Consider the following 21,470-nt stretch of genomic DNA (forward strand, 5'->3'; position numbering starts at 1 on the left):
TCATTATAGGTTATTACAAGGTATTGAATATAGTTCCCTGTATTATACTGTAGGACCTTGTTGTTTACCTATTTTACATATGAGTTGCAATTTTTTTGGTAATTTTTTTGCCATGCATATTTTTAAATGTTAGTGTTAGTTTAGTTTTACTTTCAGGAGGAAGTATGGAGTAGGGAATCCAACTTAATTTTTCCTAGTATGGCTGCCTAGCTGTGCCAAAAAGAAAACCCATCACTTTCCCTTCTGATTTGAAATATTTCCATTATTACATACTCAAGAACCTGTGTGTTTGGCTCTGTTCCTGACCTTTATGATCTGTTCCATTGTCCCATCTATTTATGCCCTGGTACCATGAGTTTTTATTATTATAGCTTTATAATTTTAGAATTCATAGTAGGTTAGGTTGCTCCTTCATGACCTTTTTTTTTTCTGTTTGCTAGTTTATTTTTATATGATCTTTAGAATCAGATTGTATAGTCACCTCCACTCCCCTGCCCCTGACAATTTGGTATTTTTAGAGATCATGTTAAATTGAGAGATTAATTTAGGGAGCTTCGAAATTTTTGTAATGTTGCATTTTCCTCTCCAAAAACCAATATACCTTTCCTTTTAGTTAAGTCTTTTGTGTGTTTTCCTTCAGTACCATTTTCAAAAATATTTTTCATATAAATGTTAAACATTTTTGTTATGTTTGCCATTTTTCTAAATAAGGTCTTTCTTTTGCTTTATCTTCTAGCTAGTTGTTATTTGTGTATGAAGAATTTTGATTTCTCATATTAGTTTCATATTTAGCTATCTTACTAAATTCTGAGTTTTTCCAGCTGATTTTCTTGAGTTTTCTAGGTAATAGTCATATCACATGCAAATGCTAATAATTTTACCTCCTACTTCCCAATTTTTTTAACCTTATATCTGTCCCTCTGACTAAATGGGAATGCTTTTAGTATTTTCCCATTAAGCATTAAGTCCCTATTGGTCTTTTTACTTCATTAAGATCCTTTTCAGTTCCCATGTAAAATAATTCTTGCCCCATTATCCACAGCTAGTTGTGGCAAACTTTTCATTCCTTGCAAAAACTAAAGAATGAAAGGGCTTACACTAGAAGGGCCTTTGTTATATTGGTCAGACATCAGCCTCCTGGTGATTTTCCTTCAGAGACAGCAGAAGACAAGCCTGGTCTCATTCACATGGCAGCCCTTCAGACTTCCGAGGAGACAGTGGGTCTCCTTTAAATCAGTTCTCTCAGCCTTACAGCACTGGAGTTTAACAAATGTCCTTTGTCCTACCAGTGAGGCAGCTGAGAGTCCTTTGAAGACCTGCTGGGTACGGAACTCAGTGTCAACAGCATGCTTATGCTCCACCAGCAAGCAGCTAATGTGCTGATGTGTTAGGGTTTCTAGATGCTTCCTTGCCCTCACATTCTTGAAACCTCTGCATATAAAGCCTTCCCTGTCCTCTGCACTATGGTACTTACAGGGGGAATCCCACACTCAAGACCCAAAGTGAGACTCTTTGAGTCATATTTCTTGTCTTTTGAATTTCATTATTTGTTCTAGACTTCTAATATAGTCAGATTAGTCACATTATTGATAAGGCTAAAATCTCTTTTTATCGAAGCACCAACAACTTGCTGTGGTTCTATTTGCTGTCTAATCACTTACCTCAGTTTGCATCATCTGTGAATTTGAATTCTACTGCAAAGTATGCAAAGCTCATTGTAACTCATGTGGACTCAGTGGCAATTATGACAAATTTTTGTTTTTGAAATGAAAAACATCCTAATCTATGGAAGAGTACCACTCTTCAGATTTCAAATTCCAAAATTTTTGAAGTTTTCATTAGGCTAAAAAGCAGGGATAACTGACTTGAAGACTTCTGTGACATTAAATGAGGTCAGATAGAATAAATAGGGAAATGAAGCATTTGTATCTGAGCTTTTTGGTTTTTTTGTTTTTGTTTTTGTTTTTTTTTTTTTTTTGCTTTGTTCTTGGTGCTTGAGCATAAGATATAAACTTATAAACAATAAAACCCTTCTATATTTCATATTACTTTCATTTTCATACCTGGTGCTTTTATAGATTCAGTGAGGGCATTGTGCATATTTGTCACGTCTGTTTGACCTGTTTGCACAATGAGAGCAGATCTGATCCCATATGTTAGCTTCAGTACCATATAAACTTTTATTCTTTAAATGAGTAATAAGACATAGCATGCAGTCGACAGTGTATATGGAATTTCCTTCTTGACAGACTTCATAAAATTTAAGAGCGAACACTTACCCAAAAAATAGCATCCTTGGCATTTAACAACTGCATTATTACAAAACAAAGCTCATATGTTCTATCCAGTTTCTAGAGATGAAATTTCCTCATCTGTCCTTGCCACTTCCCCCCTCAGGCAAAGACAGGGTCTGGGCACATGATAAGTGATCAGTAAATATTTACTTAATGAGTGCATGAAGTCTGAAACCCAGTTCAGATCTGAGTGTGCTTATTGAGACTATGAGCTTGTTATAATTAATTGACACATTATAACTGAGTATACTTCAACAAAAAAATTAATGTACATTTGAAACATCTCTTCAGTCATCAATTCAAATAAGATCAGCAATATATCTACCCCAGAATAACAATCTAGATATTAGTTGGGAATTGCATTCTCAATCACAGGACCTAGTTTTTCATTCATTAACCAAAGCATAATTAGTTGTCAGTGGACATATGGCTCAATTTCATCCATCCATTTCCATTGCATCTAAAGATAGTACTCTCAAGGGCCTGGTCAGGTGGTAGGTTCTGAAGTAACAACCGATAAAGTTTGCATTGACCTTTTCCAGACACAGGCACTAAATAGCAAATACACAAATAGACCCAGGCTCCTCCCCTCCCCTGCCCCTTCCTTCTGAGGAACAAACCATGAGTTTTTGTGCTTTTAGACATGGGGCATTGATGGGGGAGGGATTGCTATTCTGTACAGATTTTCTTTCTTTTTTTGGAAGTAAAATACGGATTTCTATATTACTCATAAATCAAAGAAACCATAATAAAATTTTGAAATATATCTGAAAAAGAATGACATTGATATACATAAAAATAGATGGAATATAGCAAAAGTGGTATACAAAATAAAACTATTGGCCTTAAATGCTTATATAATAAAACAGGAATAAATAAATTATTTCTGTATAGGGACAGATATATAAATAATTTTGGCTTTGTCGGCCGAAAGATCTCTGTCACAATTCAATTTTGCTTCAACTCAAGGAACCATATACAATATGTAAACACAGTAGCATGACTGTTATAATAAAACTTTGTAAACATTAAAATTTGAATTTCATGTAATTATCAACGAGTTACTTTAATTGTAGTCATCTGTGTATCTCTTCCATTTTACTCTGTACAGATTTTCTGCTTTTAAAAACATCTAAATTAATTTGTTTTCTGGGTCGATGATACTTTTTCCTTTTCCTGGTTCTCCACAGAATTCTTTAAGGCAGATCCTGAGAGAGAAATGAGTCAACAGGAATAGAAATAACCTGAAAAAAAAATCTGAGAATGAAGTGGCCACTCTTTGATTTTAATGCAATGGTACAATTCATTAATAATAAAACAAACACAAAGAAAATAAAAAACAAACAAAGCAAACAAACAGTTAAAAAGAAAAACAAAAACCCTATCTCTCTATAGCTTGAAGGCTACAGTACTATTGTTTTCAAAGACTAGTATCCAACACACATCTCCTGGGGACAGGACTCTGATTCTTTAGCACTCAGATTAGGAATTATTTTATTAACAAGGAGCCTAATTTGTAACCCTCTCCAAAGCCTCTCCAAATGGAGGCTAAAAGAGCATTTGTATAAATGCTCTAGGACCTGATATCAAGCAGATTAAAGAGAATGGAAAAGAAGCACAAAACTATTCCAGCTCATTGGCAAGTTCAGAGAGCTCCATTTTCAAATCCAGCAAGTCCATTTGTGCTTGAATGGTTGGGCTGTTACAGTGTACTTGCCAAGGATGCTGCCATTTAGATACCACAACCAGCACTTCTCATTTTCTTTTAAAAAGTGTTTTATTTATTTATTGAAGTATAGTTGATTTACAGTGTTGTGTTAGTTTCTTTTATACAGTTTAGTGATTTAATTGTACATATATATCTTTTTTCATATTGTTTTTCATTATAGGTTATTACAAGATATTGAATGTAGTTCCCTGGGCTATATAGTAGGACCTTTTACTTATCTATTTTATATAAAGTTGTTTGTATCTGCTAATCCCAAACTCCTAATTTATCCCTCCCCCACCCCCTTTCCCCTTTGGTAACCCATAGCTTGTTGTCTCTGTCCGTGAGTCTCTTTCTGTTTTGTAAATAAGTTCATTTGAATAACAAAAAACCCCAGCCCAATCAAAAAATGGGCAGAAGGCCTAAATAGACATTCTCCAAAGAAGACCTACAGATGGCCAATAGACACAGGAAAAGATGTTCAATATCGCTAATTACCAGCACTTTTCTTTTAATGTAAATGAAAGATTTAGGAACAGCAACCTTGGGGATTTTATCTGGCAATTAGAATTCTCTTTTCTTGCCAGGATTAAGCTTGCTTTAAAGAATATTGTCTTCTTGAGAGAGCTCCAGTTTCCATAACCTTACTAGCTTTGGCTTGATGGCCATGTAGAAAATCATCACTCACCTTAAGTTTTCCACTCTTCAGGATCTGTTGAGGAGATAATTAGTGTCTTTTGCATCATAGGTTGGTGTTTAACATCTTAATCCAGAAGTACTTCCTTAGCCAAAAATTGATAAACAAAATAATATATGCTTGGAGACTCGTTAACCACACAGTCTGTTTTCTGAATTTAAAAAAAAAAAAAAAGTTTGTCTGGTTCTGTTCCAAAAAAACATTCTGAAAGACACGCTATTGGACAAATGTTGACAAATGTAGAAATGATCTGATAAAGTAGGCTTAGTGGACAATGACCATTTTGTAGAATCTGGCTTGCTAACTCTGTGGTCATAAAAAGGGAAAAATAAGTGATTTGTTGTCAGTAAAAGGTGTTCATTCACTATGAGATTGAAATATGAGTTGTTTAGCACGATATATAAAATTATTATTTTCCTTTCATATTTAGATCTTTCTCTGGAATTAAAGGATTTCAGCTGAAAGTTAACCTCCAACCTAATGACAATTACTTTTTCTATGTGCGAGCCATCAATGCATTTGGGACAAGCGAACAGAGTGAAGCTGCCCTCATTTCCACCAGAGGTACTTTCCCCTTTGTACACAGAGGACTATTTCCAAGCATTCCTGTTCCTTCCGTTCTACCATCCAGAGAAGACATCCTGGAGGGAAACTTCTTTAAGCCCCCAGCTTGCTGGCAGTGCTAGGTTTTTGGTATGAGGACCCAAGATTGGCCAAAGGTCAAGGTGTTTCTTTTTATTTTTCTAGTTTAAGAGGTTCTCAACCTTGGCTACCCATTAGCAATGTCAGGGTGCTTAAAAAATGCTGATGCCAGGGGCCAATTCCTGGAGATCCTGATCTAATTTACCTGGATCTGGGCTCTGACATGTGTTTTTAATTTCCCCAGAGGATTCTTGTTTGGCTTACAAAGTGCTATAACTTGTGGGTATGTTTTGAGGAAAGAGTGGGATGAAGATATTCTTATTTTATTATACTGTGAACTCTATGAACAAGCTTCCAGTTCTGTTCTGCTTATTTTTCACGGCTAGTACATGTTTCTGCCAATTAATGTTTGTCGAATGAATGAGTGAATAACTCAAGAAAGTGATAAAAGCTTTCAGTGGCATTTTGGGGCAGGTACCTAGATGATGCCAACAAAAAGTGCTTGGCTGTTCTCAATTATTGTGAAAAGAAATAAGGAATGGAAAAGTGACCACTTTATTATCTTATTCTAGACCCCAAAATGGCAGAAGATTGAGTGTGGCACTTTCAGTGACTGGCTTAACCAGCAAAAACCTGTGCATGTGCCTTGTGTGTGATGTGGTTAGGGCCAGCCTGATGTTTGTAAAGAGAAGGCTTGAGGGCCGCCTGTTCAGAAGTGTGTTCCCTGCAGTCCCAATAGGTTGCCTGTACCTTCCACTGTTAGAACCACTCCTGTAGATTATACCAGTGCATCTTCAAACTTTAATGTACACGTGAATCTCCCAAGGAGCTTGTCAAAATACAGATTGTGATCCAGGAGGTCCGGGGCAAGCCCAAGATTCTGCATGTGTAACTAGTATCCAGGTGGTGTAGATGCTGCTGCTGCAGGGAGCATACTTTGCACAACAGAGTGACCATACCTGGGGCACCAAGGAAAGGCGATCAGCCCCTGGCATTCAGTAGTCCTTCTCATGGATAAAATTTTGCTGTGGATCTGAAAACATTCAGCGGGGAACTTTGATGTCAAAAGAAAAACTAAATCTGAGATGTGGGGCTTGGCCCAGGGACAGCACTTGACATTGTGGTAACGTTATAATCCTATTTTCCTAACTGCAATAGGAACCCGATTTCTCTTGTTGAGAGAAACAGCTCATCCTGCTCTGCAGATTTCTTTAAACGGGACAGTGATCAGCTTCACGGAGAGGAGACGGCTGACAGAGTAAGTAGAAGCAAGCACGAGATGTCTCAGCAGTAGAGTCTTCTGAGGGTGTCGCCTTGGCATGGCCTCACCTGAGCACATTCTTGGTTTGATGCACATACCTGGATGTGTGGTATCCAGCGTAAATTGGTACACACCCGTGCAATTCGGTTATGGTTTGTTACTAGGGGGAAAGTGACAGATCTAGTTCATAACTTGGGAGCAAGTGTCAATATTTTTATTGGAACTATAAGCACAGATGGTTTTGTTTAACACATAGGCTGTTTTAAGGCATTATCTCTGGCTCGGGGGAAAAAGAGTCTGGGTTAATTCTTCTATTATTTGCAATACCAAACCAGATTTTGTATCGATCCACTTGAAAAAAAAAATAGAGGAGGATGACTTTTTGTTGAGTTTCTGCTTCTGGCCACCTGTGGGGCTTTCAGGATCTTGTCCCCTCACCCTCCAGTACCTCCCACGAAAAGAAGCATCAGAATAAAGAAGAGACAAAAGCTGAGAGCACAGTGGGGAGGCTGCTGTGCAATTTGCCTGCCTCCTCTCATGGTTATTTTGAGGGAGAGAATGGTCAAAGGGGAGAAAGTACATGAAAGGCTTTTGAAAACTGTGACCCATGTGAAACACAAGCTGCTGTTGGCACCGGTGAGCCCAGTGTGGGCTGCCAGTGAGTTCTCACAACCTGGCCCTGCGCCCACCAATGGTGACTTGCACTGTTTTCCTCTCAGTCTGCTGTTCTTCTGTCTGGGGCTCAGCTCAGGTGTTACCTGCTCCCAGAAATGGCCCAGCCTTCTCTGGGCCCTGGTGCCCTTTGATCGTCTTTGCAGAAAGGGCTGAGCAACTGTAGAGTCATTCGTCAGCTGCCCTGTCTTGTCTAGTCTTCAAGCAGCAGCCCTGTCTTCCTCATCTTTGACTCCCAGCCTGGGGCCAGAACACTGGAGATGCTAAGCATATACAAATGAGTGAATTCAGGAAAAAAAAAAAAAAGAAAGGAGGGTAGGAAGGAAGGAAGGAAGAAAGAGAAAGAAAGAGAGAGAGAGAGAGAGAGAGAGAGAGAAAGAAAGAAAGAAAGAAAGAAAGAAAGAAAGAAAGAAAGAAAGAAAGAAAGAAAAAGAGAAAGAAGAAAGAAAAAAGAAAAAAAGAAGAAAGCCATCCCTCCGAACTCCGGCAGGAAAGAAAAAGGAACCGACCGGATGGCCTCGCCCTCCTTCCATTCCTTGGACGACGGAAGACTACGGAAACGAAAAGAATATAGCTTGGGCTTTCTATCTCTTTTGGATTTCTCAAAAAAAAAATCAAAAAGAAAAGTAGACTGGAGGTTGGTAAGAGTTCATAGATAAAAACTGATGATAACTGTAATGTATTTTACAGACTTTTATTTATTTATTATTAACCTGAAAATTAGTTCATAAATATCAGGCAGCCAGGCTTTGCTCCAGAGAGTAAGGGCCCGTCAGTAGCCACCTCTCTGAAGTGAGTGGTTTGGTACAGACACGAGAAAGTGAAATACATTCCCTTGCATTAATCATTTTCTCATCTGTTAAAGGGGAGAGGGAGAGGGTGCTGACTGAATATTAACGCTGCTTAAATTAAAAATGCTTCCTTGCTGTCTCAGCCATTTCAAAGCAAAATTGAGCAATTCATGCAAACAAGGTCACCCATCAGCAGTTGAAAGTGCTTTGGTTCAGTTCACTGTGCCTCTTACAAAAACAGCTGAGGTGAGACAAAAAGCGACCTTTCGACAACCTCTCAGGCATCCCTGGTACAATCTAAAGAGGCCAGAGTCCCAAAGGCGGCTGACCACAAGCCTCTGCTAAGCACACGCATCCCACCTGGTTAATCCACACTCCGCTCTGCTCTGGCCTCGCCAGCCGCCTTGCTGTTCAAGAGCAGCGCCTCATTTGGTCTCTGTGCCCAGGAAAGTCAGCAAACACTGGAACTCATTGTTAAAGAAGGTTTGGAGACTCCTCTGTGTGTGTGTGTGTGCAAGTTTTGGAAGGAAACTTTGCAAGTCATGTTCTCTTGGAACTCCCCACCTGCCTCCCTTATATTTTCTCACTCTCTTTGAAAGCAGACATTGTGCCATTTGTTTTTGTCCTGCTGTGATTCTAGTTATTTCCTGGTTCCCAGCTCCTCCAAGAGATGCAATGTGCAATACATGGGTGTTGCCTGTGGCGGTGGAAGTATGCATATTGAGGGTTTGGGGAATTCTGTGGCGATCAGGTCAAGTTTGGGGGCACAGTGAACAATGCATGTCTTTAGTCAAATTCCAGCAGTTTCCAAGGATAGAATCCTGCTTACACTGTGTATGAGTTTGTGAATGTTGATGTTTACGAAAGAGAGGCTGGCAATTCCTGATCAACTTTGCCTGCAGAATCCCATCAGTGCTGGGTGAGGAGCTGCCTGCCTGTGGCCAGCATTACTGGGAAGCCACAGTCACAGACTGCCCAGCTTATCGACTTGGCATCTGCTCCAGCTCGGCTGTGCAGGCCGGTGCCCTGGGACAAGGAGAGACCTCGTGGTACATGCACTGCTCTGAGCCGCAGAGGTAAGCCCTGCCCCTCGCAATTTAATCTGTGTGTCCTGAGCTGATGTCTAGGCAGAGGTCTCCAAGGGGCCTAGTAAATAATATCTCCCAAGTTCTGAGTCAACTAAGAAAGAAACGGAAGAGTCAAGCATATGGAGACTGAACTATTACTCTGATTACAGAGGAAGCCAAGTTTAGAGAATGTGGTTCACATGTGAGCAAAAATTTTTCTTATATTGCACCTTAGCCTCTCATATTAATAGATTTGCACACACCCAGAGCCTTGGCAAGGCCAGCTTCCCCAGCCTGCAGGGCAGAGTAGGTTCCTGGAGGAAGAGGTGTGTCTCCTCAGGGAGCTTATAAGAAAGAGTTAGGGAAGTGCACGCATGGCCAGCTTTTCCTTCTATGCTTGCCCCAGGGTGGGGAGAGACCACAAGGTACTGCCGAAAGGGCTCCCTCCACAGAGAAGGAGTCAACAGGACTAAGGAAGAAGGGGCTCCCCCCATACGTCCCGCCATTGGTCAATATTAGGGGCTGGCAAACTGCAGCCCGCAGGCCAAATATAACCCGCTGCCTTTTTTGTAAATTAAGTTTTATTGGAACACAGTCAAGCTTATTTGTTTACATATTGCCTTTGGCTGCTTTGGGGCTATAATGGCAGAGTTGACTAGTTATAACAGAGACTGAATGGCACCCCAGGCCTAAGATATTTACTATCTGGTCCTTTATAGATAAAGTTAACTAACCTCTAGTCTGTATTATTAGTATTATTTAATTGATTGATGTGAAAAAGCTGTTAACCTGTGTTAGTCTCAGAGAGATAAAGCAAGCATGTTATGAACTAAATATGTGCACAGGATGGTCTAATTAAAGAATGCTGGACTGGAGCCAGAAACCTGATTTTAGTCCTGGCTCCATCCTTGACTGGCCTCCTATTGGCTGCTCACCTGTGTGCAGATCTGATGTGCCTCATCTGTCTTGTCAGGGACAGTGATGCCTGGTCTGCTACCTTTTGGGATTGTGAGGATCACATGAAGTCAGGACAAGGAAGGGCTTTGAAATTGTAAAGAATCAAGCAAAAGTGAGGCAATTATTTAAATGTAATGCTTTAAAAAGGAAGCAGTGCTTGCAAGTTCCGAGAAAAAAGCCCACAGATTGGGACTTTACATATATCTGGCTGTACATTTCTCCCTACATCCTACTTGACAGAGTTTGATTCTCTGACATGGTTCATAAGGACACCATCTCCAAGAGCCATTTAAAGTCACATTTTATCAAGTCAGAGGAATTATGATTAATTGATATTCAGTCCTGTGAAATGCTTAAGGACCCAGCCCTCACCCAGAGTTGAAAATCATTCAAACCTAGAGTTTATTATAATCAGTAAATTTCGAGCTGGAACTAGGTATTGATTTCATGAAAGTTCCCTCAGACACTTAGGCCCTTAAGAACCCAAACCAGAAACTAGCCTCCAATAACAAAGTTCTGGACTCTAGAAAACAGAAGTGTTAATTTTGTTCAACATGTTCAACAACTTTGGTCTTCAGCTCTTCCAGGCCCAGGGTAGGTGCTAGACATTCTGAAGGAGGAGTGTGCCTGCCTGTGTGGTCACAGCACAGAGAAGTCAGGTCTTAAGTGCCTCATATCATATTTCAAATAGAGCACCCTGGCCTGATTTAAACCAGGCAGTAATACTCTGGATTCTACTTGCATCGAATCTAAGCTTTAGGATGTCACAATTGGAAAGGAGAAATGAAGAGAGTCTAAGGAGAAGGAATCAACTGCATTTCTTCCTGTCCGCCCCTAACCTAGCTGCTTTAGTTCAGGCCTCTTCAATTCCTTCATCCGTTTCACCCACAGCCACCATGCCTGTGCTCTTCTCCTAGTCTCCACCCACTCCAGGCCGTCCTTGTCTCACAAGTGGCAGGTGTTTCTAAAACATCATTTGCATCATGTCTCTTCCTTTTCTGCTCAAAAGTCTACAAACATCCACAGTGGTGTCAACACTCAGGTGGGGCCCCAGTGAAGAGGGGAAGCGAGGAAGAATATGTGACCAGGCTGGGGGACGAGGAGCCCTGAGGGGATTGGCCACCAGGGTGGAAAGGAGTCTGGGCTCATTCTGGGCCATCAGTGAGATTCTTGGGGGTGGGTCCACTCAGGTGGGGCCCCAGTGCAGGCAGTTCCAGGGCCATGCAGGTGTCCAGAATCAGGCTTCTGGATGACCCTTGTTTGAATAGGGACCAGCAGTCCCAAGGAAAGGCAAAAGCTGGGCAGAGAGTCGGGCCCCAGGCAGACAGGGAAAGGAACTGATGTGCTCAGTAGGAAAAGGGGGCAGAAACAGGGCAGGATGAATTCCAGGCCCTGTGGAACTGGTGGGGCCAAGGCTTCAAGAGATATTTTTCCTTCCTTTACCTCTATAGTAGTGATTATCTCAGGGTATGACCCAGGCTGGGCCTGTAGGCACTGGGGACCTTCCATGCAGGGTAGGAAAATGGCTCATCTGGGCATTCAAAACCCTCTAGACCAGTGCTGTGCAATTACACATTCTGGGAAAATAGAAAAATGATGTCATCTGTGGCTATTGAGCACTTGAAATGTAGTTAGTAGGGCTGATGAACTGAATTTTGAATTTTATTTAATTTTAATTAATTTTAGTTTAAGTGGCTATATATGGCTAGTGGCTACTGTGTTGGACAGGGCAAGTCTAGGGCCTGGCCCCTGAGTCACTTATCCTTGTAATGTCCTCAGAGTCATTCACATATCCCCTCCTAACCCATCAAGCAGATGGTGATGTTCTCTATGACATACATGTTCATTCTGCCACCTTATCAATGCTTCTGCTACCCCCACGGCTTGGACCACCTTATTCCTTTTTTCCAGCTGTCCAGTCCTGAACATTCTTCTTTGGCTGAGTGTGAGCCCATCTGCTTCCCAGTCCTTCTGTAAGAGCCCCAGCCTACACTGCTGCCCCCCATCATTGCCACCTGCAGCCTCTGTGTGCTTTACAGGTTCTAAAACTTCATAGTGTTCTGCCATATTTCACATTAGCAAGGCACTGAAAAGGTCCTGTATCACTGTGGAAGTCTGGTTACCTTCCACCCCTATGAACCTCAGCCCTTTCACATGCACTTCATTCTGCAAGGAAGTTGTCAACTTGCCATTCCTTAAATATACCTTCACTCAAGCTTCTGGGCCTTTAAGACAGACATCACAGGTCTTCAAAGTCCTGGTCTTTTTCTGCCACACCCAGATTCTCCAGCCCTAGTCTGCCCAGTGTCACTCCCACCCTCAGACCTATCATGTCCCCAGACCTGTCCCTCATCTCATTTCTTCTCTTCCTATGCTTTCAGGGCCCCACCCTCTGTTACTAAGATTGCCAGGAGAAAACTCCCAACTTGTGTCACTTTTTTGCATAGAGCAATTTAGCTTCTTCTGTTCAGCAATTTCTCCTTCCCAGCCTGGCCGTGACCCTTTCCTTTCACAACCAAACCAGTCCATTAAATGTGTTTAGTAAACACTTTACTAATCCGTGCCCTGACCTGGAGTCTCAGCCCTAGCCCATATTTAAGTCATCAGCAATTTTTTCCTTTCTGCTCAGCGGAGTAGGGGTTCCCTGGGGGCAAGGACAGTATGCTAGGGTCCCTCATACCTCCCAGAGGGCCCAGCAAAGAGCTGAGCACACAGATATGCCCAATGAATACTTGTTGAATTGATTTTATTTGAACTGAAGAAAGAAATCAAAGGCAGCCCTCCTTGGCACAAGGCTGCAGAAGACATTGAGAAGATGAAAAGGAAAGTTGGTCTGGGGCAGGGGGAGTCTATAGAAAGGATGAAGTTGGGCAAAAATACTGAAATATTTCTTAAACTTCATAAAGGCCCTTATGTAAGTTACTTACAAATTCTTTAAACTGTAAAATTAATACATTTTATGGAAGGCAAGCCTGCGGTACTTTTTAAAGTACATGGCAGCCTCAAAGGAGCTTTATTCAAAAGAATGACACACCATGAATGCGGTAGTTAAAACATGTGGGCAGCTGGGAAAGAATTAAAACGTTGAGAAAAATCACAAGGGAGGCATATGTTGGCTATTCTGGGACTGCCTCTTGATGTAGAAGGAGCAAAATTATTAAAAATGCTCATCTGTTGGCAAGAACTACGCATTTTAGTATCTAGGAGGGATCTGGGTAAAGTATTTGGGACAACGTTATTGCAACTCATTATTGTGAATTGAAGTGAGTAACTGAAAAGTTGGTTATCTGCAAGTAATTTCCTAAGTTTTCAATCCCCCACTCTCTTCCATTTCAGATACACGTTTTTCTACAGCGGCATTGTGAGTGATGTCCACGTGACTGAGCGTCCCGCCAGAGTGGGCATCCTGCTGGACTACACCAACCAGAGGCTCCTGTTTATAAATGCGGAGACTGGACAGTTTCTCTTCATCATTAGGCACAGGTTTAATGAGAGCGTCCACCCGGCCTTTGCCCTGGAGAAACCCGGAAAATGTACTTTGCACCTGGGAATAGAGCCCCCGGATTCTGCAAGGCACAAGTGATCATTGGCTTTCAAAGGTTGCAAGAGCAATAATTCAGATTTGGGGGGCTCTGTTGTTCTTTTCCGTGGGTGCTAGACATTATTCAAAACATCCTCTGCACAGTTGCACTAGTGACAGCTCCACGCACAGTGATCAGCACATGAACAAAACCAAGAAAACGTTGACTGTCTAGAACGGCGTGTGAGTAAAGAGGACGGGAAAAAACAACCTCCTGCCTTCAGTTTATGTGTGTTTGAGTTCTTCCCTAACTCAAAAGGATCTATACCTGATTTGGGAACCAAACTAGAGAAATGGATTTCCACCTGTTTCTTTGGTAAAAGAAATCCTCAGATGGACAGGTCTGAGTGAAGGGAAGGCTGTGCTATTAATACATCTCCTCTGACAAGAAACACGGACTTTTTCCACCAGAAAAATGTCACCTCATTTCACTAAAGGATGCTGAATCCTAATCAGCAGAGGAAGTGTTTTAAGCATTCTAAGTTGACAATGAACTCTTTTGTAATCATATATACTGTAGAACGCGAGTCTCTTTTCCCTGAAATATTAAATGTAGAAAAGTGCTAGGTATTAGAAATGTCCATTTTGTTAAATAAACGGTTAGAGTCTCTAAAACGAAACGTTATGTGAACTTATTACACGTGTCTTACGTGTGCGGCATTTCTGGACGGGACAAACTGCAGATAAATGGCTGTCACGCTGCATAGGTTGTGCTGCTGCTCATTTTCATGTGAGAATTTTACACATACATGTTTTAGAATCTGAACATTTTCAGCCTATAGTTACAGACAACTACCAGAAGCTGAGAATCTCTTTTTGCTAAAAATAAAATGGTTGGTCATTTTTAGATATTATACTGAAATGTCTCAAAATCTTCCTAAAATATGTGTGCAAAGTTGATAAATCTAGAATGCATGTGGGGAGGATTGCTCTTATTCTCCATAATATAAATCTTCTGGTTGTATTTATAGGGTTTTTTTTTTAACATTACAAATTCAGTTGTTTTCTTGTATCGAGAAATAATGTCCTACTTTTGGGATGGATCCTAAAAAGTCCATTGTTTAACAGCTAGAAAACCCAGGATCTGTCACTGTGTTAACGGAGCCCCTTCAAAGCCATCACCACCCTGCTTTGAAATTAGAGCAGCTGCTGGCAAGAAGGATACTTAGTGAAAAAGGAGGAATAACTTGCTGCTTTGTGGGAAACACTATCTTTATTTTTTGTAAAAGCCTTAAAAGTGTTATCAGATCCTGACTGATCAGCAACCCAGGCTGATCATTATTACTTTCTTGGGTGGGAACGTAGTATAGTTAAAAACAACAACAGTAGCAGCAAGCACAGGAACTTCAGAATTTGTCTCAGTTTGGGTTCCTCCAGGACTAGACCTCGACATTAAGGTTTAGTGCTGGTTGTTGATACCAGGGGTGATTCCAGGAAGCACACGTGAGAAAGTGGGGAAGGTGAGGCTGTCGGGGGCAAGAGCTGATAAGGGGCATGTTTTATGGGTGGGTTATTACACTGTGAACCCCCAGGGCTCGCTCGTGCTGGGGGCACCCCTGGAAACCATGCAGAACACGCCAGATGCTGACATTTAAGTGCTCCTGTCCAAACCTAGTTGGTTGGGCATTGCACAGGGGACCCCAGGGGACATTAAATGCCCTTCTGCCACCTTTCCAGGTTGTGTTCCTTGCAAGCTCCTGTGGTCACAAGAAAACCTTCAAAGGCCACAAGAAACTGAGGTGCCTGACCCAGAGTTGACAGTGGGCTGACAACCGTCTAATGCAGCTGCTGGTCTCAGGTGAGCTGGGGGCAAATGGCGCAGGGTGCCAGCAGTGTCTACCACCAAGCTGGAAGCAGCTCTGGTATTGAGGAGAAAGCCACAGTAATGGAAAGAACTAGGTTCAAATCCTGTCAGCCCATCTAGGTCATCCCTCTGGGCAACTCAGATGCTTTAGTGCCGCCTTTTTCTCAGCATAATTGTAAACATCAGATTAAATTATAAGCACATGAAATGGCACAGCATTTGATAGCTTATAAGACATCCTGACAAGGGACTCCAGAGGCCCTCTGTGACAGTGCTCCACCGCATCCCTGGTAAGTGGCCCTCCTGTCTTGTCACGACTCTGTAGCGAGTGGATGGAGGAAGGTAGGGCTGTCTGGTCAGGAGACCCACATTTTAGCTGCCATTGTCTACTGACTGATCGGAGAGTTCCTGGTTGGTTCCTGGGGGATGATTCCCGTGCAGACAAGCAGAGCGAAGTGAATGCTCTTTCCCCACATCGTCGGAATTCTTTCCTCCTTGGCCCTTCTTCTCTGAGTTCCATTTTCCCTTCTTGTCCTTCCTCTTCACACAACACAGATCCTCAGAGACAGCAAAGGAAGTCAGCAAATTTTTTGGTCAAAATTACTCCTCTGGAAATCTGTCGACGGTGTTTATTAGATTAATAACATATATAGCCCATATGTTGTCTCTTTTAATCCCCATCAGAACCTTGAATGATAAAAACTGCCATTTTATAGATGAGGAAACCAGTCTCAGAGCAATTAAACAACTTGTTCTTAGTCACAGCCGGCAGGTGGCAGAGCATGGATTTAGATACAGCTCAGATTCTGAGCTAAGAGAATAAAAGAATTATATTTTGTTTCATTTGTTTATTGCAGGCTTTTTTTTCCTACCTACATGTGGTGTGTGGAAATTACATATGTGTATACACTCCCACACACCACACATCCACATAGGAATATACACATTGGCACACATGCATTCACTCTCACCTAGACGTTCTCTCCCCTCCCGAACTGACTTCCTCCCCAGCCTCTGTTTTGTGATCGGTGCCATCATCCTCCTGGCTGACATGGGGTCCTTTGATTCTTTCTTTGATACCAATGACCTTATTTAGGATTCAGAAGCATCTATAATATTCCATTTGTGGAGAAAAGACAGGAAACCACCTACATGAAACTACAATGTTGCTTCTAAGAGGTGTGGGGCTAAAGTGAAGGAGTATGTGGGAAAACATTTTTTAACAATGAGGATTAGCACCGTAGTCCTTGTTTGTCTGCATGCATACCTAGCAACTCTGGATGGATATATTCTTTGTCAAAGTTAGCAATATCTTTCCAATGGAGCAAACCAAAACATGTTCCCATTGTTTTTCTGGAAGTGCTTACCTAACACTGGACTAAGTATTGTACTTCACCACACCCACTATGTGCTTTAAGCACCAAACGCCAACACTCTCCCATAAGAAGCATCCTTCAGGCTTCAGAATGGCTTGTATCTTAAGTCCCTTCTCACCCTTGTTGCATGAATTACCCATTAGTCATCTCAGCTGTTCAGTTGCAGAAGGAACTCAAAGGACTCAAACAGTTTCTACTCCCTGAAGAGGTTTACCACAGGCAAAGATACGGTACAGCCACACAGAGGAAGGATGGGTGTTGAAATGATCCTACTATGTCAAGTGCAGGCTTCCTGGTCTTCCCACTGTTGGGCTGCACAACATGCACATGCCTCCAGGCCTCAGTGTGTGTGTGAAGCACCTTGGTACCAGGAAGCCCAAGGTTTATTTCAGGGAGCGTGGTGGTGGGAGGCTCCCATACTGAGCTGGTCACATAGGTACTTTATAGTTATGCAACTAGCCCTAAGCATTGAAACTCACCTCCCTGCCCCTTACAGGCTCCACCAAACCAGTGCATAAGGTAAATCCAATGATTATTACTAAATGATGCTGACGGACATACATCCTCCTCCAGCACAACTGATCGATTCTTGGTTACAGAATGTCACTTATTTTTAGGTAATAGCTTCCATGGCTTAAGGCAAGGATTGGTAGCTGTGTGGATACACATGTGGTCAATTAAGACTAGTGGGACTGAACCCATGCTAGGCACTTTCTGTCCTGAATTGCAGAGCCCAGCTGCTGGGGGATGTTTCAAAAGTAGTAATAATAAGAGCTGAGTATCTCTGCCACCGATAGCCATCCCCCTGTGTCCCCTATGTCCCTGATTTGGTGGGGAATGATCCAAGGCACATCCCTGAGCTGAATGAATTTGGACCTGATTCCAGCCCACTTCACAGTGCTCGGGAGGAGCACATCATTTGTACTGTTTTCAGAGCAGAAGATCAGTGTCTCTCATTTTCCTTTACTGCCCTCAGAGTGTGTGTGATTGTGCCCCTTTTTTATGTGTCCCTGTTTTGGTCTTAACTGAACTCTCTGTCTGTGCTGAGTCTGTTTTTTCTGATTGATATCAGTAATTTTAGACGTCCAAATAGTATGTGAACTGTAAGAACAGCTTGAGAATAGCTGGAGGGTTGAGAATGTTTAACTTGGAACAAAGACAAGTTACAGAAGGGTATAAGAGGTCTTCAAAGATTTGAAAGGCTTTTCTATGGGAAGAATTGGGCTTATTTTGATTTTTACACCAGGACTGGTGAGTGTAAGTCCGGGGTTGAGGATTTGGGTTCAAGAGAAAGGAGAACACTCCACAGTGACAGTTGACTGAGAGACATGCTGCTTAGCAGGTAATAAGCTTTCACAGTCAAGCTGAAGGGTCAACCGTCTGGAATATTAAAGAGCTTTCTTGCTTTGAGTCCAGACCACTGGTTTCTAAACTGTGCTCCTCGGGCACTGGGATTTCATAGATGTGCCTGAGGGCCAACATGAGATCCAATGGGAAAGCCAGTGGGCATAAATTCAAACCCCTATCCCTTCCCTCACATCAGCTCAGTTTTGATTGTTTGACACATTGGGTTCCACATAATAATTTATTTGATGAAAAGTTTTCTATGGTTAAATAAAGTTTTAAAAGGAGATAACCACTGAGGTTCCAGTCTGAATTCTGTGATGCAGAATTCACTTCAGGGACCCCCAAAGTCCCTAAGTCTTCCATTCTTTCTGAGTCACCTTTTCCTTTACTATCCAAATACTGATGTACTACTGATGGCAAGAAATTTTGATTCCTATGCCAAACTTCTAAGAATTTCTCTAAATGATTACATGCTCTTGGTTGACATCTCTGCCCTCCTGCTTCCAAATTCTCCACCACCTCTAGCCACCTCACCACTGCTTCTTCATGCTTCCCCAGCCCCATTTGACCTTAACTGTCTGAAAACATTGACAGAGTCTCCATTGATTCCTTAAGGCAGTGCTAACACAAGGCTGACACTGGTAGCAGTTAACACAGATTTTTGTTGAAGACTTGGGGTTAATGAGGGAAATTTCTTCATAGATCATGAGGGAAAAATAAAACTGAATGTGAAGCATCCCATTTGCCAGGAGCCCCTTCTGATTTCTTCTTCAACCCCGTCGTCCAGACATGCTGAACAGACTAACCCTGCCATTCTACTTTACTCTTTAGAAGAAGATAGAAGTTTCTAACTTCTGCTCAGTCTTTGTTTTTTCAATCAGCCAGCAGAACTAGAAAACATCAAAATACAAACACCTCTCTTACCAATATAGACATCTTTTATAATAGAATGAGAGCAAAATTATGCCCTCCTATCTCAGCCTCTTCTGCCCTGCCCAGACTTTAGGCCTTTCTTTGTAGACCTAAAAGGCCTGTTAAAAGCAATTCCCTAAACCAAAGAACATTTTTCTTCCAAAGATGACTGGCCATTACCCCTTAGAATGGTTTTAGAATCCCCTTAATATCTTCCCTTTCATGCATTTCTGTACAACTTGCTAATGAAGGAAAATTGTTTCTCAACTAGACCCAAGCTCCCAGGCTTCATGTTGGGCTGCCCTGTCTCAGCAGGGGACTCTCCTGCATGCGAGGCACTTCAGGGAGAATGACACCCTTCTAGAGTCAACATGTTATTTGAGGATTTTGTAACTTCAGAGACAGGGGTGAAATAATTAGGAAAATGGGGAAGGAAACACACCATTCATTCATTCAGCACTCATTTAGTGAGGTCTTACTCTGGACTGAGCACTATTCTAGGCCCTGGGGAAATGGCAGTCCTCAAATCAGACAAAAGCCCTGCTTACAAGGAGCGGATATTCTAGTGGAGGAAGATAGGCAATAAACACATACATAGTATGCCAATGGGGAATAAGAACCAGGAAAAAATTAATAAATCTAGATAAGAGAATGAAGAGGAGGAAGAGGTAGGAACTAGGGGAAAGTGTCTCTGGTAAGATGATATCTGAATAAAGACCTAAATGAAGCCAGGGAACAGGACAGACATGTGGATGTCTGCAGAGGAACAGTGTTCCCTCCCGAAGAAGCAGCAGCAAGTGTAGAGGTCCTGAGGCAGCAGCACGGGGGTGTGGAGGAGGACAGTGAGGAGGCTGAGGGCTGGAGTAGAACAAGCAGGAAGGAGAGAATGTCATGGATGCAGACAGATAGTAACTGGGGGCCAGTTTATAATGGTGCTAAAGGCCAAGTAAGGATTTTAGGCTATATTCTGGGTGAGTTAACAAGAAGTAACAGGCATGAGAATTAATGCAATTTTAGTCTCAAAGAATTGCCCTTTCACATGTTTGGGTATTATGTTTTTCAGTATTAAACACGGTATTTTATAAAAGCCGCCTGGGCTGACCTTTGCCAGCTCTTGGCTCCCGCGAAGAAGGGGCCTGGTGTAGGTGGGAAAGAAGAAAAGCTGTTTTCTCCCTCCCAGCTCCATCCCAGAGCCCTGTGGCTCTGTTCGCTTCCTGCTTCCAGGGGAGCAGCCCTATGACTGGTTGCCTTTAGGACCATCCTCGGGCAGAACTTCGGGGGGGATCTGCTGCTGTACCTGGGTGGACTTTTGTGTTGAACTGATCTTACCCTCGATGGAAAGTTGGCAACCACTAAAGACGGAGAAATACAAGCGTATGTGAAAGAAATGTTTCATATCTTTCCAGCTGTGTGATTTTGCAGTTACAGGGAAGATGAGATGATAATGTTATCCAGGGAGGCTGCCTGGCCGAACGAGGCCTCATAGGTGTGTATATGTGTGTGTGTGTGAGTGTTTGTGTGTGCATCTGTGTGTTGTGTGTATTTCACATGTGTGACTGTGTGTATGCGGCATGTGAGTGTATGCATGTGTGGGCATGTGTGTATATGGGGGAAGGAGGTTAGAATTGTCATTATGATTCAGGGCTGGTTTTCCCAGTGAAGATCTAGAAACTGGATTCGTAAGAGCTCTCAAAGTTTATCAGGTCCACAGGGACTCACCTACATTAATCAAGCCCACAAAAGACTCATTAATAACTTAGAATGCTAATTGCTTAATCTATAGTGAGAAATCAAATTGCCAAAGGGGTTGGAGAGCACATACCTGCCAGTCAGAGGATTCTCTTTCTAGGCCCCTGAACTCCAAGACCTGTGGGCACCCACCATGGTCAGGGTTAAGCTGCACACACTACAGCATCTGTTCACCTCACAAATCCAACGTGCTCAGGTGAACTGCCGTATTTTCACATGGGGAGTCCGGTGACAGTAAAAAGATTGTTTGGTGATCAAGGAAAGTTATGTGTAGATCTTAATGGCCTGTATATGAAACTGCTATGACCAGCCTTGGGCCCAAATATTTGGGTTTGCTATACTTTCTCCCTGCATCAGGGTGAGAATTTTTCCCTGAGAAAATCCTTGTCCTTTGGGGGTTTTATCTGTTCAGTCCAAATGCTTACACTCACAATTTAAAAAAAGGAAAAGATGCCTTAAGTCCATTTTCTAGGTTCTACGTTTTTTTTCTTCTTCTTTATTTAGTGAATGCTTGATTAGATTTCTAGGCCCTATTCCAACTGCTTTTGATCTGAAAAAAATATCATACCTGTTATGATGACCATCGCAGATCATAGAACATCATCTATTATGT

At 42.1% G+C, this 21,470-nt stretch overlaps 1 protein-coding gene across 1 annotated transcript in view; it reads left to right on the top strand.

The window, feature by feature from the left end:
* Nucleotides 1-14,289, top strand: part of CMYA5 (cardiomyopathy associated 5) — an 86,220-nt gene extending 71,931 nt beyond the window's left edge. The window contains exons 10-13 of the mRNA XM_032475067.1: nucleotides 5,130-5,263; nucleotides 6,500-6,599; nucleotides 8,968-9,141; nucleotides 13,426-14,289. Coding sequence (XP_032330958.1) covers nucleotides 5,130-5,263; nucleotides 6,500-6,599; nucleotides 8,968-9,141; nucleotides 13,426-13,672 — 655 coding nt within the window. The 3' untranslated portion in view covers nucleotides 13,673-14,289. The remainder of the gene's footprint in view (nucleotides 1-5,129; nucleotides 5,264-6,499; nucleotides 6,600-8,967; nucleotides 9,142-13,425) is intronic.
* Nucleotides 14,290-21,470: the final 7,181 nt, after the last annotated feature.

This window comes from Camelus ferus, chromosome 3 (genome assembly GCF_009834535.1).
Source record: "Camelus ferus isolate YT-003-E chromosome 3, BCGSAC_Cfer_1.0, whole genome shotgun sequence".
Classification (NCBI taxonomy): Eukaryota; Metazoa; Chordata; class Mammalia; order Artiodactyla; family Camelidae; genus Camelus; species Camelus ferus.